This window comes from Anser cygnoides, chromosome 1 (genome assembly GCF_040182565.1).
Source record: "Anser cygnoides isolate HZ-2024a breed goose chromosome 1, Taihu_goose_T2T_genome, whole genome shotgun sequence".
NCBI lineage: Eukaryota > Metazoa > Chordata > Aves > Anseriformes > Anatidae > Anser > Anser cygnoides.
The window spans coordinates 3,653,199-3,669,937 of record NC_089873.1 but is presented as its reverse complement, the minus strand read 5'-3'; the positions used below and the strand labels follow the sequence as shown (position 1 = coordinate 3,669,937).

The window sequence follows — 16,739 nt, the reverse complement described above, 5'->3', positions numbered from 1 at the left end:
GCCTGTATTCATTCTCCTAAATGTTAGAGAAACTTTTAGATACATCTGACTGGCTTCTCCACTGCTTTCCACATAGGTAGCTTAAAACAAAAAGACCCTATTGAAGAGTATCTTGTTTTCAGAATTTTGAAACGTTTTCAGCTTTTAAAGGTAACTTTTTGTTTATGCAAGCATGTGTGACTAAGAGCTCTGTCCTCTTAGCTCTTATTTATTTGTCTTTTAACTGGCATTTTTTAAAAAACAAAAGATAATCCTTAGTTTAAAACAGCTCGGAGTCTTAAGGTATTGAGTTCCATTGCTAAGTGCCTGTAGTTCTTGCTTCCAGCATGCAAAAAGTGCAGAAAACCAGCCAAACTTGAGTTATTCCTAACACCAGATGTTTCATGTGTGGAGGTCCCTTTTGGATTTTGAAGCCAGTCTCGTAGAGAAGGGAGTACTTAAATAAATGCATTATGCACGGTGTTCTGAAGGCTGCGAAATTTTGGCAGTCTTGGGGCTTGCCTGTGCCAGTCTTCAGATTATACGTGGACTTCCAAAGCGTCATGAAGCCTTCAGTTGCAAAGTTTGTGGCTTGCAAAGCGAAGAACTACTTTTATACCTTGGAGTAACGTCTCGTGAATAGTTGATCTGTGGCATTTGTGCTCTGGTTAAAAACAAAACAAAGCCCACCACGTTGACTACCTTACAATGGGCTTACTGGGCTGATTCCCTTATCTGGAATTTTACTTTTATGGCTGTTTTAGGAAGGTGTTGCATCATCCAGACCCTTGTGAATTACAGATGAGGCACTATGCAGAGATGTGCTAGGGAATGCATCTTGGGGAAGATTACACGTTTTTAAACTGCTTTAAGCATTACAGAACTTTCAGGTAAGGACTTAGTAAAGTGAAGGATATTGATCTTAAGAAATGTTGATTTACATCCCTTTGGGTTTTAATGACACTAAAATTCGCAGCTGTAAGACAAAAGCCAGCTGGAACCTGTGGAACCCTGTGTTCCCCCCTGACTGCGTGGGGAAAAAATGATTTAAAAAATGATTTTAAAGAAACAGAGGAAGGTAGGGGCAGAAGGTGGGAGGTAAGTGTACTCTCTTGCCAACAAGATGAAAGTAACTTCATACACCAGTCAACTTTGCCTTGGGAGTACTCTTATTTCAGCTAGCAGCCTGTGAAAGGCTTCCATTACATTAACACTCCTCAAGCTGTACAAACGCAGGAATCTCTAAAGAAACATCAGTTTTTATCCCAGTGTGGTAACACAGGGGAGACGTTCTCAAGTAGCATCACAGACACATCCTTAGCTAAATCGTCTGGATAATTACACATTTGAAAATCTGGTAGGTTTTTGTGGTTCCTGCTGCTAAGAATGGGCATATTTCTGCCACCAGGTTCTGAAGATGATTAGGACTTAAGCTTTCTGGACTGTCTGTAGAGCAAATACTGGCTGAAAGGATAGCACATGGGTATGTTGAGCTTTTGGACTTGAAAGAGATCGGTATGGTTAGTAGAAGAAATTGAAGAAACCTTGTTCCTGAAGCCGTGACAGAGCAGAGACTAGCGGTGTGGTGCCCTCAGTGGTAATTGATGCATTCCTGCAGCTGGAAAACCAGGTTGTGCTCTGAGAAGAGCTGAAAGGTGATATAAACAAAAATTTCACAAGCTGCATCTTTCCTCATCTGTCACTTAGTTCAAAAGAAGGCATTGCCATCTCCACAGTGCTGTTTTTTAACATAAATAATCTGTTTTATATGTATATTTCTTTGCATGTTGCTATAATGGAGGCTTCATCTGTTCACTGTTAAACTCTACTTAGTACCTGTATCCCTTGAAAGGCAATCTCATAGCCATGGGTTAGCCCGAGGGGAAAATGGTACAAGCACTTTAGCGACGTATTAACACCTCTAGGTATGAACTACTCTTGTCCTCTCCTTAAGACTGTCTTCACTTTCTCAGAAACGTCTGAGAGCCTGTGGCTGTCATAAACTACTTAGACTGACAAGTTCATATTGATCTATCGCCAGCTTTTCAAAGATAATTATAATAAGAGCAAAACCCTTATTTCTAGCCCTGCTATGCCCTTGTAAATGGGGGGAAACCGTGACACTTCTCACGTATTTTTGGTTAAAGAGTCAGTAAACGACTGGTTAAAGGATCTTCAGCCTCCCAGCCTGTGGGTCTGCAGCTCAGCTGAATAATTTGCATCTACAGAAGAACCCTTCCCTTGGCCGGACTTTCTTTTTGCAAACCTTTGTTACTGGTAATGAGAGGACAGCGTGAACTTAGGATGTGTTTTGAAATGACCTCATTCAACATCCTGCAATTGTTAATGGGGTTAGTGAAATTCAGCACACGAGGGATGTTGTCCTGAGGGCCCGGCTCTCAGAGCTGGTGAAAGCTCTGGTTCTCTGGTGGGTCGTCTGTTTTATTTCATCAGTGTTGCTGAAAGCAAAGCTGAGCAGATAATGTGTAACAAACCTACAATTTGCTTGTTAAAATTTAATAAACTGCAATTTTTACTACTCACATTTCACCACTGCGAGTAGTGCTTGGTTTGCAGGTAAATTGTGCCTTTTGTTAGGAGTAGTACAGTAAAGTAGTGTCCTTCCATTGCAAGGTTGTTTTGTAGGAAGGTATTTCTTCCTTCACCTGTTTGCACTTGTAAGCTGAATCACGTAGGCTGGATAATATTTTTGACTGTAAACTGAAGCTTAAGCAAGACTTTCATACGTGTTCTTGCAACCTCCTTCGTAGAAATGAAAGAATTATTATTGCCTGTTCTTTGCGTGCTTGGATTTTTTTTTCCTTTTCACTTTTTAACTTTCCTAGAAATTCTCTTGGTCATAAGATGGCTTGGTTTGCTGTAACATGTAGTTATGCAGTGCTGGAAGTCCTTGATGATAGCTGGGCATATGAGCGAGCCAGGTGAGAGCACGCTGCTCAGATTGACCCAGGACCATGGCTCCCTGCATGGGCAGTGTTGCAGCTGAAGGTTGCCAAAGTTGTTCTGCGCAGTAGGTAAACCCACAAAATACAGCTGTCAAAACAGGATATCCGTGCTTCGGACAATCCATGAGCCAATTTATAGGGCACATTTTCTTTCTTCAGGGTTGGATTAATCGGGGTTCATCGGAAGCCGATAGGTCGCATGCCAGTTCATTCACTTTCTGAAAACACCCTGCCATTAGTTATTTCTTCAAGCGGGCCTGCCGAGAGACTAATTACTAACAGGTAATTTCATGGGAGGAGAACACGAGCCTCTGCTCATTTTCATAGCAACGTTCCTGTGCTGCACTGAGCCTCCGTGCTGTAATGAACCTGTGCTGATCCCCGCGGGATGGAGCAGGCAGCCTGAGTCAATTCTTACACAGGGCAGGAAGGGTTGGCCTGCCCATGGGTCACCAAATCCCACTCACCCCTGTTTTAAGGGTCACGCCGCGCATCTCTGAGCTTAATCATTTGATTTATAAGCTCATTGAACCGCCTTTCAAAAATAGAGCACGGGAGCGTTTAATTGTGCTTTAAGCAAAGAAAGTCTCTTTAGGGAACGTTTAGCTTGAGGCTGTGTAGTCTCAGCGCTGACTATCCCAAATGTGTACATGCTTCAGGACAAAAAGCTTAATCGTGTTTAATTTTTTTTTTCCATCTAAAGTGAGCAGAACAGATGAATCAAAATGGTGTGCTAAAAGCTGCCTCTGACTTTAATCTGCTCCATCATGTCTGAGTCAGATGCCCAGAAAGGACTTTGCAACTAAATCTATTTAGTTGCATTGCTATAGGAGGGTACTCGTAAGCGGATTAGCCATAGCTCAAATACTATGTCAACTGTCTGACTGACGGATAGCTTCCTTGTCTTAGCGGAGATGAGATTTATTAATAGCCAGCTATTTGCAAATACTTGTCAGAATCTTTCTGATATCCAAGCCTAATATGTGTCATAACAAACTTTACTTTGTGTGAAGCGTGGTGTAGATCCATGTCTTCCCAACACTGGTCAGAGTTTTAAGTGTTCTGCTTCTTAGCCAGGTTCTGATCCACTTAATAGATTTCCCGAAATATTTATTGGCAGAACATATGTAACTCGTGTACTCTCAAAGAATCTTCTTTATAGCTGGCACAGCAACTATAAAAGTAAGTAAGGAATATCCGTTGTCCCCTATAAATAGGGGCAAGAGTATCTTAAGGTTAAAATGAAGACGAGTGGCTGCCAACCTAGCGTAGCTGTTAGCTTCATTGCTACTTAAAGCTTTTGCTTAAGGCAAACCTGCAGAGTAATTGAACGAATGGAGTGCATGTTGAACATCCAGGATTTTTTTTTTTTGGAGCTAGGCTTTTGTGCTCCTAAACATTTGAGATCCCAGTTTAATCCTTTGCTTCACTTGAAGCACAGTTTGAAGGTTGGTTTTCGAGTCTAGTGATGGAGCTGTCAAGTCATGGACATGAAATGAGACCTAGCACTGATTTCTGCCATCGTAGGGAGTGGGGAAGGGTGGCTGGGGTGTGCTGTTTGTGGGAGGCTCTCGCACCCTATAGGAACCTTTGCAGACAGCACCCACCCATAGGGCACACGTGTGCCGGGCTCTGCTGCGTGACTTGGCACTGGTGGCACGTGCTTGGTCATGGTACGGGCGTTCAGAGCAATGCGTCAGCCTCCACTCACTTTATCTTGTGTTTTGGGCTGATGGGCAATGCAGATGCCCTGTGTTACCATAAAAAGCACTGGATTTATTCTTTTGATAGGTTTCTGGCATCTGAAGTTATGAGGAACTTAAAATGCTCTCTGTGAGCAACTAAGGGGGTGAGGGGTTTTTTTGTTTTGCATTTCTTTTGTATGGCTGTAGCTGTTTCTCTTTCTGAATTCAGTGCTCATCTAAAGTAAAGCAAATCCTTTTGAGCTACTGCTTAGATTAAACATTTAGGGAGTACGTGTTACCTGAACACTGGCATTGTTAAAGCACTAGCAATCTTAAGAAGCGTATAGACTTGATTGAATGCCAGGGATAACATGCAATTCCCTTTATTTTCACGATCGTGGAGAACTTTCTCCTTTTTTCGGGGTGGTGCTGGGGGAGGAGGAAATGGCTTATCCTCTGCATCTGCCGAAATGCACGCTGAAACTGGAAAATGAGCCCAATTAATCTCTGCAGTTGTGTGTAGGCAGGAGGGACTATTTGTTGCATGACAGCCTGCTCTCAGAACGGGAAACAAAGTAGGTTGTTTGTGTCTTTATATGTCCTCGTCCCAGTTTGCTTTAGGACAAGAGCATTTACCTCATGACGCTTATTTTTGAACTTTATACTGGAGGCAATGTTCACATTCCATTCAGTCTTTTAAAGCACCAAGAAGGGAGAATTAGTCAGCTGTTCTTTGTTTTTATTTCCCTGACTCTTGAACGGAGTCCAGGCTCGCTCCTGAGGTTTTTCATCTGGATCGGTCTGAATAAAACAGATTTTCTTGCAACCGAAAACCCTTTATTTGCAAAAGGTTATGATAACCGAAAGAAGCCAAACTCCCCGAGTTTTTTTGTTCGGGGGGTGGGCAGTGGAGGTGGCTTCCCGCAGTCCTGTTCATGTTCAGGCGGGTTTGTAGGACACTTATTTAAAACACGAAACAGAAAAATAAAAGCTATCATGTTTGTGCCTTAGCAGAGCATGCCAGGATGCTGTTGCTAAGATGATGCATGGTGGTTCTGGCATAAATAGTTATTTGAGCAGACCCTACCCTGAGGAGTCCCAATCCTTTCTCTCCTGCATAGGAACAAATCAATTATTCTAAGGAGGCAGCGTTGTTTCTCCGTGCCGTTGTGTTGCTTTTTGAAAACGTTTTGTAAGTTAGTCCTTAAGTGGGATAATTGCTTTCAGCATTTGCAAGTTAAATGAAGAAAGCTCTAATTAGATTTTATAAAGTGGCTTAGCATGTTGAGAAGGCTTTTCATAAAGTATACTGTGTATTCGCTTGGCGTTGCACAATTGAATTTCGTGGAGGACTGACGAAACCCAAAAATCCTATTTGGCCTCGGTTGTAACCCGGGCACTTAAAGGATTGCCAGGCTGTCTCAGGGACTCCTAGCTAGACATGCTGTTCCCTTCCCTACCCAAATCCTCCTCCAGGTGGTTTATCTCTATTTTAGAGACTGGAGGAGTTGCAGTCGAGCCCAGCCTGCTTGAGGAGGAGTATTAGAGTAGGGAACAGGAGCTTGGCGCTTGGCACCCCTTCAGAATGGTGCCTACCGTTTAATCTGTCCTCGCTGTCATTATGCTGCGCTAATTGTACTGGTGCTGGGTGGCAGAGGGCCACTTTGTTCAGGTTAGTCTTAGCTCCGAGCGGCCGCTTATTGAGCCGCACAGAGACCAAAGTGCCCGAGCTTGGTGTTGCTCGGTGTCCCGTAGGTTTGAAATGTGATATGCTAATGCTTTATTATTGCCCCCACAGCCTTGGCATAAATGGAGGGACCGGCTGAAGCGGCGTAACTCATTGTTTGCCGTCTGAATAAGGACTTAGCCTAGTCACAAGCTTCTTTCACGTGTGGTTTCTGCAGTGTGCATGCCAGGAGCGTCATGATGAGAACTGGGAAGAGTTCCTAAAGGCAGTATTTGTTCAGATCGTTTCGGCGCTGTTCCTGGATGTGACTTACTAGAGCCTGTTATAACTAGATGTGCTCTGCTGGGAAAGTAAGACCACTGCTAAATCAGCCCATCAGTTCCTGAAGCTTCGTTTGCAAAAAATGTAGATCCTGTGTGCTAGCAACTTTTGAAGAGAGTTCAGTGAAACTACATTTAAAGACAAATTACTTAATGAAAAGTCTTGCATTGACCTGTTACTGCTTGGGATAGCCAGGTAAATGCAAGCTAGTCAAAATTATTTGCCTTCTGCTCTGCTCAAGATGACTTGAGCTTGTTTAATCTTCTCTTGGGTTTATCAGCGTGCAGGTGAAACTGTCGCTAGTACCACAGATGTTTGGGAATGATAGCTAGTATGTCTTTGGAGTAACGGGTACCAAAATAAATACTTGGTTGTCAGTTCAGTTTTGATAATAAGGCCCCAGATTTTAGAAAGGATGTAGAGATGTCTAGTACAACGCACTCATGTTGGGATATTAACTCATGGATCACGGACCAGTCTGCATGCTGGCAGGAGGGGAAAGAAGCTTGTTCTGCTCTCTAACCATACTTGATCTCTTCAACCATAAGTTAAAGAGAGTCGCGGCTATTACAGTCCATTTTTCTCACTTCTTACTTAATAAGGGGTCAAATTCCTTGAACACTTCTGGCATCGACAAACTCGTTCCCATTTGAATTTGGTGGGTCACTTTCTCCATGACAAGTTGTAGCAGTGTGTTCTTTGTTTGAGCAACAGGCTCCCTATTGTAGCTGCATCAAATACACTTTGGATGAACATTTGCAACCGCCCACGGGCTCTTGATTCATTTAACCACATGTGCCTTGAAGTTTTTATTCATTTTTCAGTGTCTGCCCATCTCTGTCTTTGTAAATGGACTTTGTGTCTCCCGTTGGAGTATGTTCATACTACAAGGGCTTCTGTAGGCAAATCGAGTAGCCTTCATGTGAACCCCATTGTTTAAGGGAGTTATTTATTCATTATTTACTTATTTACTTATTATTGGTAATCCTCCAGGCTCAGTTGGAAGCTTTTGGCAGGTTCCATGTGACCTCATAAATGGTATAGAGGAATAACTTGAGTTTTCTATGAGAACAGATGATGAATTGGAGGAAGCTTTCTATCCAACAGGAGACAGTCCTTGCTGTGGCAGGTTCTGCAAGTTGGTGAAATGAAGTTCAAGGTAGTGAACTCGAGGTGAAGTTTCTCTGCCTGTGTTCTGTATAGATCAAATGGTAACACCTTAAACATAACACCTTAAAAAAAGCTTGTATTAGTCTGTGATACATGACAAATATATAACTCTTACCTTTATAAATAACATGGTTTTCCTGACTTTTCTCGTTTTGACATAATCTTAGGATTTGAACTTTTTCTTCTCTACTTACCCAATGCAGTACCTGGGCTGCGATTTCTAATATCTTGCAACTGGTGTTGCAGGTGCTGCGTGTCTAAGCCTCACACCTGTGCTCAGACAAATTTCAGCTGAAACTCTTCTTCAAGGCAAGACCGGTTTGGAAATTAATAATTTTGAGATTTATTCCTGAAAGTGCCTAAGACTTGATTTGAGCAAATTTGGTAGGATTTACTTTAGCCCAAAGAGACCATACAGCGTTGTGGGAGTGTGGAAAGGTACCTAAATCAGCAGGTTCAATTAAAAAAAACGCAATGACAGAGACAAAAGTTGGAAAGGACCAGTATCAGACAGGCAGGTCTTAATATTTCATCTGCATGGTGGCTGTGCCAAGGCAATAACGTGCTCCTTGGCAGAGCGACAGTGGAGTATCCTTAAGTGTCCCAGTTGCATAACAGGAGATGGATGGACTTTGTCTGCAGGGGTTATTCTCTTGGGAATCAGAGGCAACCTTTGTGAATACACAGGTCAGTGCTTCTCCTGCAAAGAAACCATCCCACATGTTTTGAATAGGGTTCTGTGGAAGATGATAATTTGTATTTTCTAGGAACAAGGTGCAGCACGTTGCAGTCTTCTGGCAGCTTCTTCCACGTGAACAACAGCAATGAATGAACTTCTGCTGCATTTCAGGATTTCATGCTAATGTTTCACTTCTATTAGACTTTTTCTTCAGAAAAGAAAATTATCTTAATTACCATGAAGTAACTAATCCTCAAAGCTGTAATTGTTGCTGACATAATTCTTCGTATTTACCAAATATGAACAATTTAGTTCACCTCTTCAGATTGTTTACAGTTAAATCAAACAACAGTTTCCTGTAAATATTCTTTAATCAAGAAATTGAATTCTCTAACATGAATGTTAAAGCCTTTTGATTACAAAAATGTATCGTTTCCTGTATTTTTATTAAACTTAGTGAAGTGTATTCCATCAGTATATTTTAATTTCAGTAATAGGTTCAGTAGTTCTTTTATGTGAAATATACAATTACAAAGATTTTTAAGTGAGGCACTATTTGGTAGCACGTAGAGCAAATACTGTGAGTATTTGGTATGGCACGACTAATTAACCGTAAGGCTTCTGACAAATGGTAATTTATGTTGCAACTTTGAATAGCTGGACAGTCTTTATTTTTCAATAGATTATAATAGTTTATTTTCAGTCTTACGTACTTTGGACATCTGTATGTACATCTTACCACTTTTATTTGGCACACGAAATCTTCTCACTTTTCAGATTGGTTTCCAGGCTGCCTGTTCAGGTTCTCAGTACTGACCTTTGAAACTTTCTGGTCACTTTCCATGCAGTTTCTATTTCTTGTCTTCCAGACTCTTCTGAATATTTTCAAAGTTAGCCGCACAGCCTTGTTCTGGCTCTCATTTAAATGTGCACTGAAATTACATAATCTAAGATGAAATATGTAATAAGAAATACGATCTATCCATAAGTGTGCCACCATTTATCTTCTTTTGACTGATCTTTTGTAAATAAACGCCTTGATTTCTGGGATTCTGGAGCACAACAGCATCACTTGTGTGCTTTAAGACGAGTGCATGAAGGCTTTCAAAATCAGCCTTGGCTGTAGCAGAGAGCGTACAGCCCGGCACTGCGTAGCGTCGTGTTCATGTCACTGAGTAAATTACTCTGTGATTTAAGTTGAGCACCCCTGCATGGTTAAGTGCCTAATAATTTGACAGTGTCCCCCTGTGCTCCTCTGAAGATCGTAATTCACGGCTATTTTGCTTACCGTGGGAAACTTCCTTGTAGCTGGAGGTTGGAGTGGCCGTATCTGCTGGTGAAGGACAGGGAGTGCTTTTGTTACCTTCGCAGCCCCATTACCGGATCTGGTTGCTTGTGGGAGTGCCTGGTTATGATCTGTTAGAAAACAGCCTATTAATAAAACAGAGCCTCATGCAAGAGAGCACTTCTTAATCTTCTTCCTATGTAGTTATTTATAGGCTGTGACATCTTAATTTGCCTCTCATGTGCATCAACTTCTGTTATTTTAAAAGATCAAGTAGCTTTCGCGTACCTCTGAGAATCGCTTCTGGAGGAAACGGTCTGATCTCCAAGGAATCTTATAATAAACTTTTAACATAAAACCTTTTTGTAAAAATTTATTTATTTATCTTGCCGTTGCCTTTCTGAAGCACAGAAGCTACAGAATGTCCTGTTACATCACTATTTATATATTAATGCTGTATTTACCTGAAACACATTTTCCGGAGTGCTCAAAGGATTTCCAGTTGCTGTTAATGTTGATTCACCCTGAGTGGGTGGGCAGAGACCTACCCAGAGCAGTATTAAATGTATTATACTCTTTATTTTTGTGGTTGTTTTCTTTATTAGAGTGGTCCCAGTGCCAGATCTTGTCACAAAATGTGCATTGACATTCAGCGAAGGCAGATCTACACGCTGGGACGCTACCTGGATTCCTCCGTGAGGAACAGCAAGTCCCTGAAAAGTGACTTCTATCGCTACGATATCGATACGAACACATGGATGCTACTAAGTGAAGACACTGCAGCAGATGGAGGTCCAAAGCTGGTGTTTGATCATCAGGTCAGCTGCACTATTTTAGCACAAGTTTCTGTTTATGTACCACCTTCTCAGTGTTTGTGAATCATAATTTTGATAGTAGCCTCCTGAAATTTAGGATTGCTGTACCAGGTAACAAGACAATGATGGGGGAAGCCATGGGCTGCACTCAGTTAAATTTTAATAGCATCGTTGTCTAATGCCATTGACTACCGGTATTCCAATCAAATTGAGTCAGAAGAATCATAAAAACCCTTGCAAAGTAATTCATTTTATTTATTAAGGCATATTTTATTAAAGCTCAAAGCACAGTTCATCTGGTTTTAATCAGACTTGCTGAGCTGGGTTTGCAGATCCAGCCTCCTGAGTAGACATTGGGGAACAACTTGCAAAGCTGGGTGTGCTACCTTCAGGAGAACTCTGGAAGCAAGATACTGACATGAGGCCAACAGGATTGGGATTCTTTCAAAAGCAGTTCTCTTAAATTTTGTAGAACACACTTATTTTGTAGAGACTGAAATCTTACAGGAGTAACTACTAACCTTTTGAAAAGCTGCACCTCTCCGTGGGTTCAAATTGAATGTGTTTGTATGTTCAATGGCTTTTGTGTCCTTGAAAAAGGTATTTTGTTCTTAATTGTTTTTATAAATCACGGCCAAGAGATAGCACATCAGTATTCATTTTTAAAGTGTCCCAAGAACTTTTTATTGGTACTAGCAGTTTTATAACCAAAGCTGCTGTCTGCCAGCGCAATATGCATTTTTGCTGACACCAAAAATAAGGTGTGTTGTATGCAGAACAAAAGCCAATCAGTCTTTCTGTTCTATTAATAACAAATATCAGTCTCCCAGGTGTTGGGCAAAAGGCAAAAGTAAATGATCAGCTGGCAAGGCTGCTTTGGGTACCTTGTTTGCCTGCTTCTGAAATTGTTTCTTTTTTCCCTGCTGTCTCTTAGGAAAGAATGTACTCCCTGAATTCTTTATCAGTCTAGGGCTCTTCCTTTTCCCTCCCTCAGTGCCTAATGCGATAGCAGTTTCTGTTTAACCTTCAAAAAATGTGCTGCCCAAGAAGCGTTTTGTGTAGGCTTTCCTGAGTAGCATCTCTGACTTGCTGCAGTCCTGACTCTTTTTTTCCCTTAGTATTTTATAACCCTCTCCATTGCACCACGTCCAAAAACATCACCTGCAATCAAGGAGTTTTGTTTGATTTGTACCGTGGTGCATCTTGTGTGTGCCATGACCTGAATTGGGGCTTTGGGGATAAATATTTTGCTGCTGCTGTTTCATCAAGGATCTTCGGCCAAGTTATGGTCCTACCCCTCATTATGTTAAAGCAATGACGATAACAGTAAATATAGGCTTGGGATGAAATCCAAGCAACAAATCACAGGTTGGGTTTTTATCAATTGTGTGGTATTCAGTAAATTAGCAGTGACTTTGATTTTTGACTTTGATTTTTTTTCTTCTGCATAGTCACTGTCAAAGGTGATAACTTTTGGGCAGAAGTGGCTGTGGATCCCGGATACTAGAGGCAAATTTTTTAGATGACAGAGTGTATATATAGCCCTCTTTTGCTCATTAAATGGTCAAGTTGAAATTAGACCCACTCTTTAAACTAAGAAGCTGTTTTCTGAGATTAATACCTGTCAGCCATGAAGATGTTCTTGCTCTTTTCCACTGTTAGAGATTCAGGTGAGCACAGTACTATCTAACTAGGTAGCACTTGCAGGGAGGGATGCTTAAACCTGTGTGTTTAACTCTCAATGTACTGACTTAAAACTACTTCTCTTGTCCTTCAAGATGTGCATGGATTCTGAAAAACACATGATATATACCTTTGGAGGCAGAATTCTGACCTGCAACGGCAGTGTTGATGACAGCAGAGCCAGTGAACCGCAGTTCAGCGGGCTGTTTGCTTTTGACTGCCAGTGTCAGACATGGAAGCTTTTGAGAGAGGATTCCTGTAACGCTGGACCTGAGGATATCCAGTCTCGAATAGGACACTGTATGTTGTTCCATTCTGTAAGTATCCACGCTATACTGTGATTCATTATGCCTGACCTTAAGGAGAACATCTGGTTTTGATTTTCTTGCGAGGCTGAAGCTCTTTAATCTCCCAAGTGGTGTGTTGTCTCACTTGATTTTATGTTCACTGACAGTCTGATGCTTTTTTGGTAAGTGCAGGTGGTATTAATTCAAGTCTTAGGCAGAGCTTTCATGACTTCAACTGAATATAATTTCAAGTAAAAGCAAGGTGAATTCTAAGTAGTTGATTTTAGTTTAATAGTGGCGATTGAACCAGAGGCCACCGATTCAATTTAATCTAAAGTGTTTTCCTTTTGAAATTGGTAAAATGTCTTAGAATCTTCTGGTCTAGTAAATACCCCATGTAGTTACAGGAAAGGTAAACTTGGCTAGCGCAGGGCTTACCTGTTGTGCTTTCAGAAGTGCAGGCACCCTGCTGCTGCCTGTTCTCCTGAGCAGCTGGTAAGTTCGCTACAGATAGCATTATCGGCTCTTCATCCAGAACCTGATGGGGAAAAGCAGGGGTTTAGGGGGTTGGGAGCTATGTGGCACTTTATTATTGTTATTGGGTATACTAAAAAAAATAAATAAATCTTCCATTTCCTTTCATGGGCTCATCAGCCATGTGTTTAAGTGCAGGACAGGGGAGTTGCAGGACAAAGGTAGTGAAGGAGGGATGATCAGTATCATTATGCTCTGCATTATCTTTCCACATGTGTTATTTTATTGGAAGTTACCTTATTAGAGGGGAATTGCATCAACTGCCTGCTTACACAGGCAGATGCGGTGCAATGGCACTTCTGCACTGAATTTACATGTGAGTTTCTTGGTGGTAGCAAGTGGAGTTTGCAGAGTTGTGCTGATGTTGAACTCCACCTTGAGAACAGCGAGGAAGAGAACTGAAATGAACAGTGTGGCATTCACATGTGTACTGATACCACCAATTGAAAAATGCCAGTTTGAACAGCTTACAGAGTTTTTCCTCTGTCCCTTTCAAATTAGAAATCAGAATTTTCATACTGAAAGCTGTGCTTTAGAAGCTTTCAATTTCATTTCTGTTTTTAATGGCTCTCAAATCTAGTCAAAAAACATTGCCACACAAACTAATGCATAGGAACCGGAGGATTTGCAAAATAGATGTCCACAGTAAATGTAAGAATGTAGGTTTTTATAAGCACAGTTCATGGCAATTCAGCATCTTCACTGTTTTCACAGCCATTTGAAAGAAAAATAATCAGTTTCGTAAGGACTTTCCACCTGGAAAGCTTGAAAGAAGTAATAAACCTGGCTTGCTGTTTATTTTCTTGTTCTAAGTGTGTTGGTATCTGGATGGTTTCTCTTACAGTTCTTCTTTGTTCCTGGTTTAAACAGTGAAATTACCATCTAGTTGATTTCTGACATTATGCAATCATTAAGGGTGGAAAAGACCCACAGGGACCCTCAGGTAGGGACACCTCCCTCAGCCAAGGCTGCCCCCAGCCCCATCCAGCCTGGCCTTGGGTACTGCCAGGGATGGGGCAGCCACAGCTCCTCTGGGCAGCCTGGGTCAGGGCCTTACCATTCTCACAGTAAAGAATTTTTCTTATAGCTAGTCTAAATCTCCCATCTTTTACTTGAAGTCCATTCCCCTCTGTCCTATCTCTTCACCCCCCGGCACAGAGTCCCTCCCCAGCTCTCCTGCAGCCCCTTCAGGCCCTGGCAGCCCGCTGGGAGCTCTCCCTGGAGCCTTCTCTTCTCCAGGCTGAGCATCCCCAGCTCCCTCAGCCTGGCTCCATGGGAAGCTCGAGAATTCAATCAAGAATTACAAAATTTTTACTGAGTTTGAGAATAATAAACTGTTCTGTACAACTGTTCCACTGCGAATCTTTGCACAGATGGAAGTAAAAAGTGCTTACTGAATTAACATCAATGGAACTCAGGTAGTTAAGGCAGGATTTTCAACTTAGAAGAAAAATAATTGTTACTCATTCATTCATAAATGTTTCTGTGAAACAGAAATAAGTACTTAGTAAAGAAATACTTCTTTACCTTTCTAGAAAAATCGCTGCCTATATGTATTTGGTGGCCAGAGATCGAAGACTTATTTGAATGACTTCTTCAGTTACGATGTAGACAGCGACCACGTGGATATCATATCAGATGGTACTAAGAAGGATTCGGGGATGGGTAAGTCTATGACTACGTAGTAATTTCCTCTTACTGGTATATCTGAGAAACGTATCGTTAAGTAGGTGAACGGCCAGCTGCAGCGTCCTGTGGTATCAGGTTAGCATCCTTAACTAGCCCTGTGTACCCAAGTGAACTCCCCGGTATATAGGTTAAACTTATGCCAGCTCTTTTGTCCTCCACGTCATTTGATATTCGCCATCTTTAGCACAATACAAATAATTGATGCGTGAAACCATACGCCCGTCGAATGAAAACAAACAAAAAAAGTCAGCAAAATTACAACCAGTGAATCTTATTTGCAATTTCAACAGAGACAAGAAAAAAGATGAAAAATAATTGTCGTGAAACAGGAAAGTAAAAATTAAAAAAATGATCTCTGCGTGAAAGATGTTGTAAAACAGAGAAGTAATTGGCTCGGTTTGAGATGCAGAAAGGCAGATAAGATGGCCGGAGACAGAGAATTGGAGTAAAGGGGCAGAGGTTATTTTGCCTGGCCCGAGCTGATGAGAAAGATGAGGCTGCTGCTGCTCGTTGTGCTGATGTTTCTGTGCTAAACTGGGGCTAAGCAACAGTAGGAGGCTGGAGCAAAGCGTCAGTCGGGCTTGGTTCACACCACTGGAACTAATAGATGCCAGAGTTGTATGTGCCAGAACCCTCTAGAAACACCCAAAAGGCGTTGTAACGCAAGCATGAAGAATTGATTTTATACCTCTTCTCCTCAAATATGACATAGAAGCATGGTAACTTTTTCCAGAAAGGATCTCTGCATATGTAAGCACGTTTTCCTCCCTTGCAGATGTCCTGATTTTGAGGCTATGCCTCAGAAGCTGAAACGTGTGTTGCTACTTTAGTAGTTTGTCTATGAGAGACAAGCTATTAATATTTTTCAAATTATGTATGTTTAGGCCTGATCGTGTTTTCTGTTCTTCCAGCTACCAAAATCCCCGGGAAGCCATTTTTCCTTTAAATTTAGGCATCCCTCCTTATTTTGATCAGGCTTAATTTGAACAAGTAATTTTGCTGAACTTCTGAAGTGACTTATTGATGGTTATGAGTTGTTTGCTCATTTAATTTAGGTATGCCAATGAGGGAGAAGAGTACCCAAACATTTTTTTCTCTGGAGTGACTTATTTACTTGAGTGCTTCCAAGAAAGAAACAGCTTGTATTGTTGACAATCTTACTTAATAAGGTGCCTGCATTTTGCCTGATGCTGCTCTGCACACACCCACACACTGCTTGTGGTCCTTAGAGCATTTAAAGAATTGATTATTTTTTTTTCCCCACGTGGAATTGCTAGCATACTGCCGTTTTTGCTTTTTAAAAACTACCTTTCTTGATAGCCAGAAGCTTTGAAAATATGTGACTTTCAGCTGGCCTTTGTGTTTGCTTCAGATTTAAAGATACTGAGCTCGCCTTATGGCTAGTGAAGACATCAAGCTCTGCTTCTCAGCACTAACTGCAAGGATCGGTTAAGCAAATGAGAATATAGAGAAAATATATGGAAAATTTAGCTCTCCTCCCCATTCCCACGGGCCCCAGGGTGGTGAATAGTACACTCTGTAAGAAAATGACTCATTGGAAATAATTCACGAGTAGATTCTCAGTTCGCTGTTCTCCTGTGTGCGGAAAGTTAAACAAACGGATTTGAATGTTTCCCTTGCCTTTGAAAGAAAATGCTACGATTATTTGCATTTTAACAGGAAGAGAACAAAATGCCTGTTACATACAAGACAGTAAATGCTGACAGCGTTATTTTTCACCCCAAAGAGCAAGTCTTTAGTATGTTCTTGTTAGGTGATGATACATAAAGGTTTGATCTGCCTGAACAAAGTGATTCCCTGCCTGGTTGCTGCAGAGCTCCGCGCCGCTCGGTGCGATGAGTGGAGCCGAGGATGCCTGACCTAAATGTTCCGATAAAGTCCTGTGATTACATTTTGTTCCTGGCTCGCGTGTGGCATTCAGTTCTATTCTTAGTTGAG

General features: G+C 41.6%; 1 protein-coding gene across 3 annotated transcripts in view; it reads left to right on the top strand.

Annotated features, from left to right (window-relative positions):
* Positions 1-16,739, top strand: part of MKLN1 (muskelin 1) — a 94,236-nt gene that overhangs the window by 54,887 nt on the left and 22,610 nt on the right. For all 3 annotated transcript variants that reach the window (XM_067001431.1, XM_067001401.1, XM_048062481.2), the window contains 3 exons: positions 10,378-10,590; positions 12,366-12,587; positions 14,627-14,756. In XM_067001431.1, the coding sequence (XP_066857532.1) occupies positions 10,378-10,590; positions 12,366-12,587; positions 14,627-14,756 (565 nt within the window). The remainder of the gene's footprint in view (positions 1-10,377; positions 10,591-12,365; positions 12,588-14,626; positions 14,757-16,739) is intronic.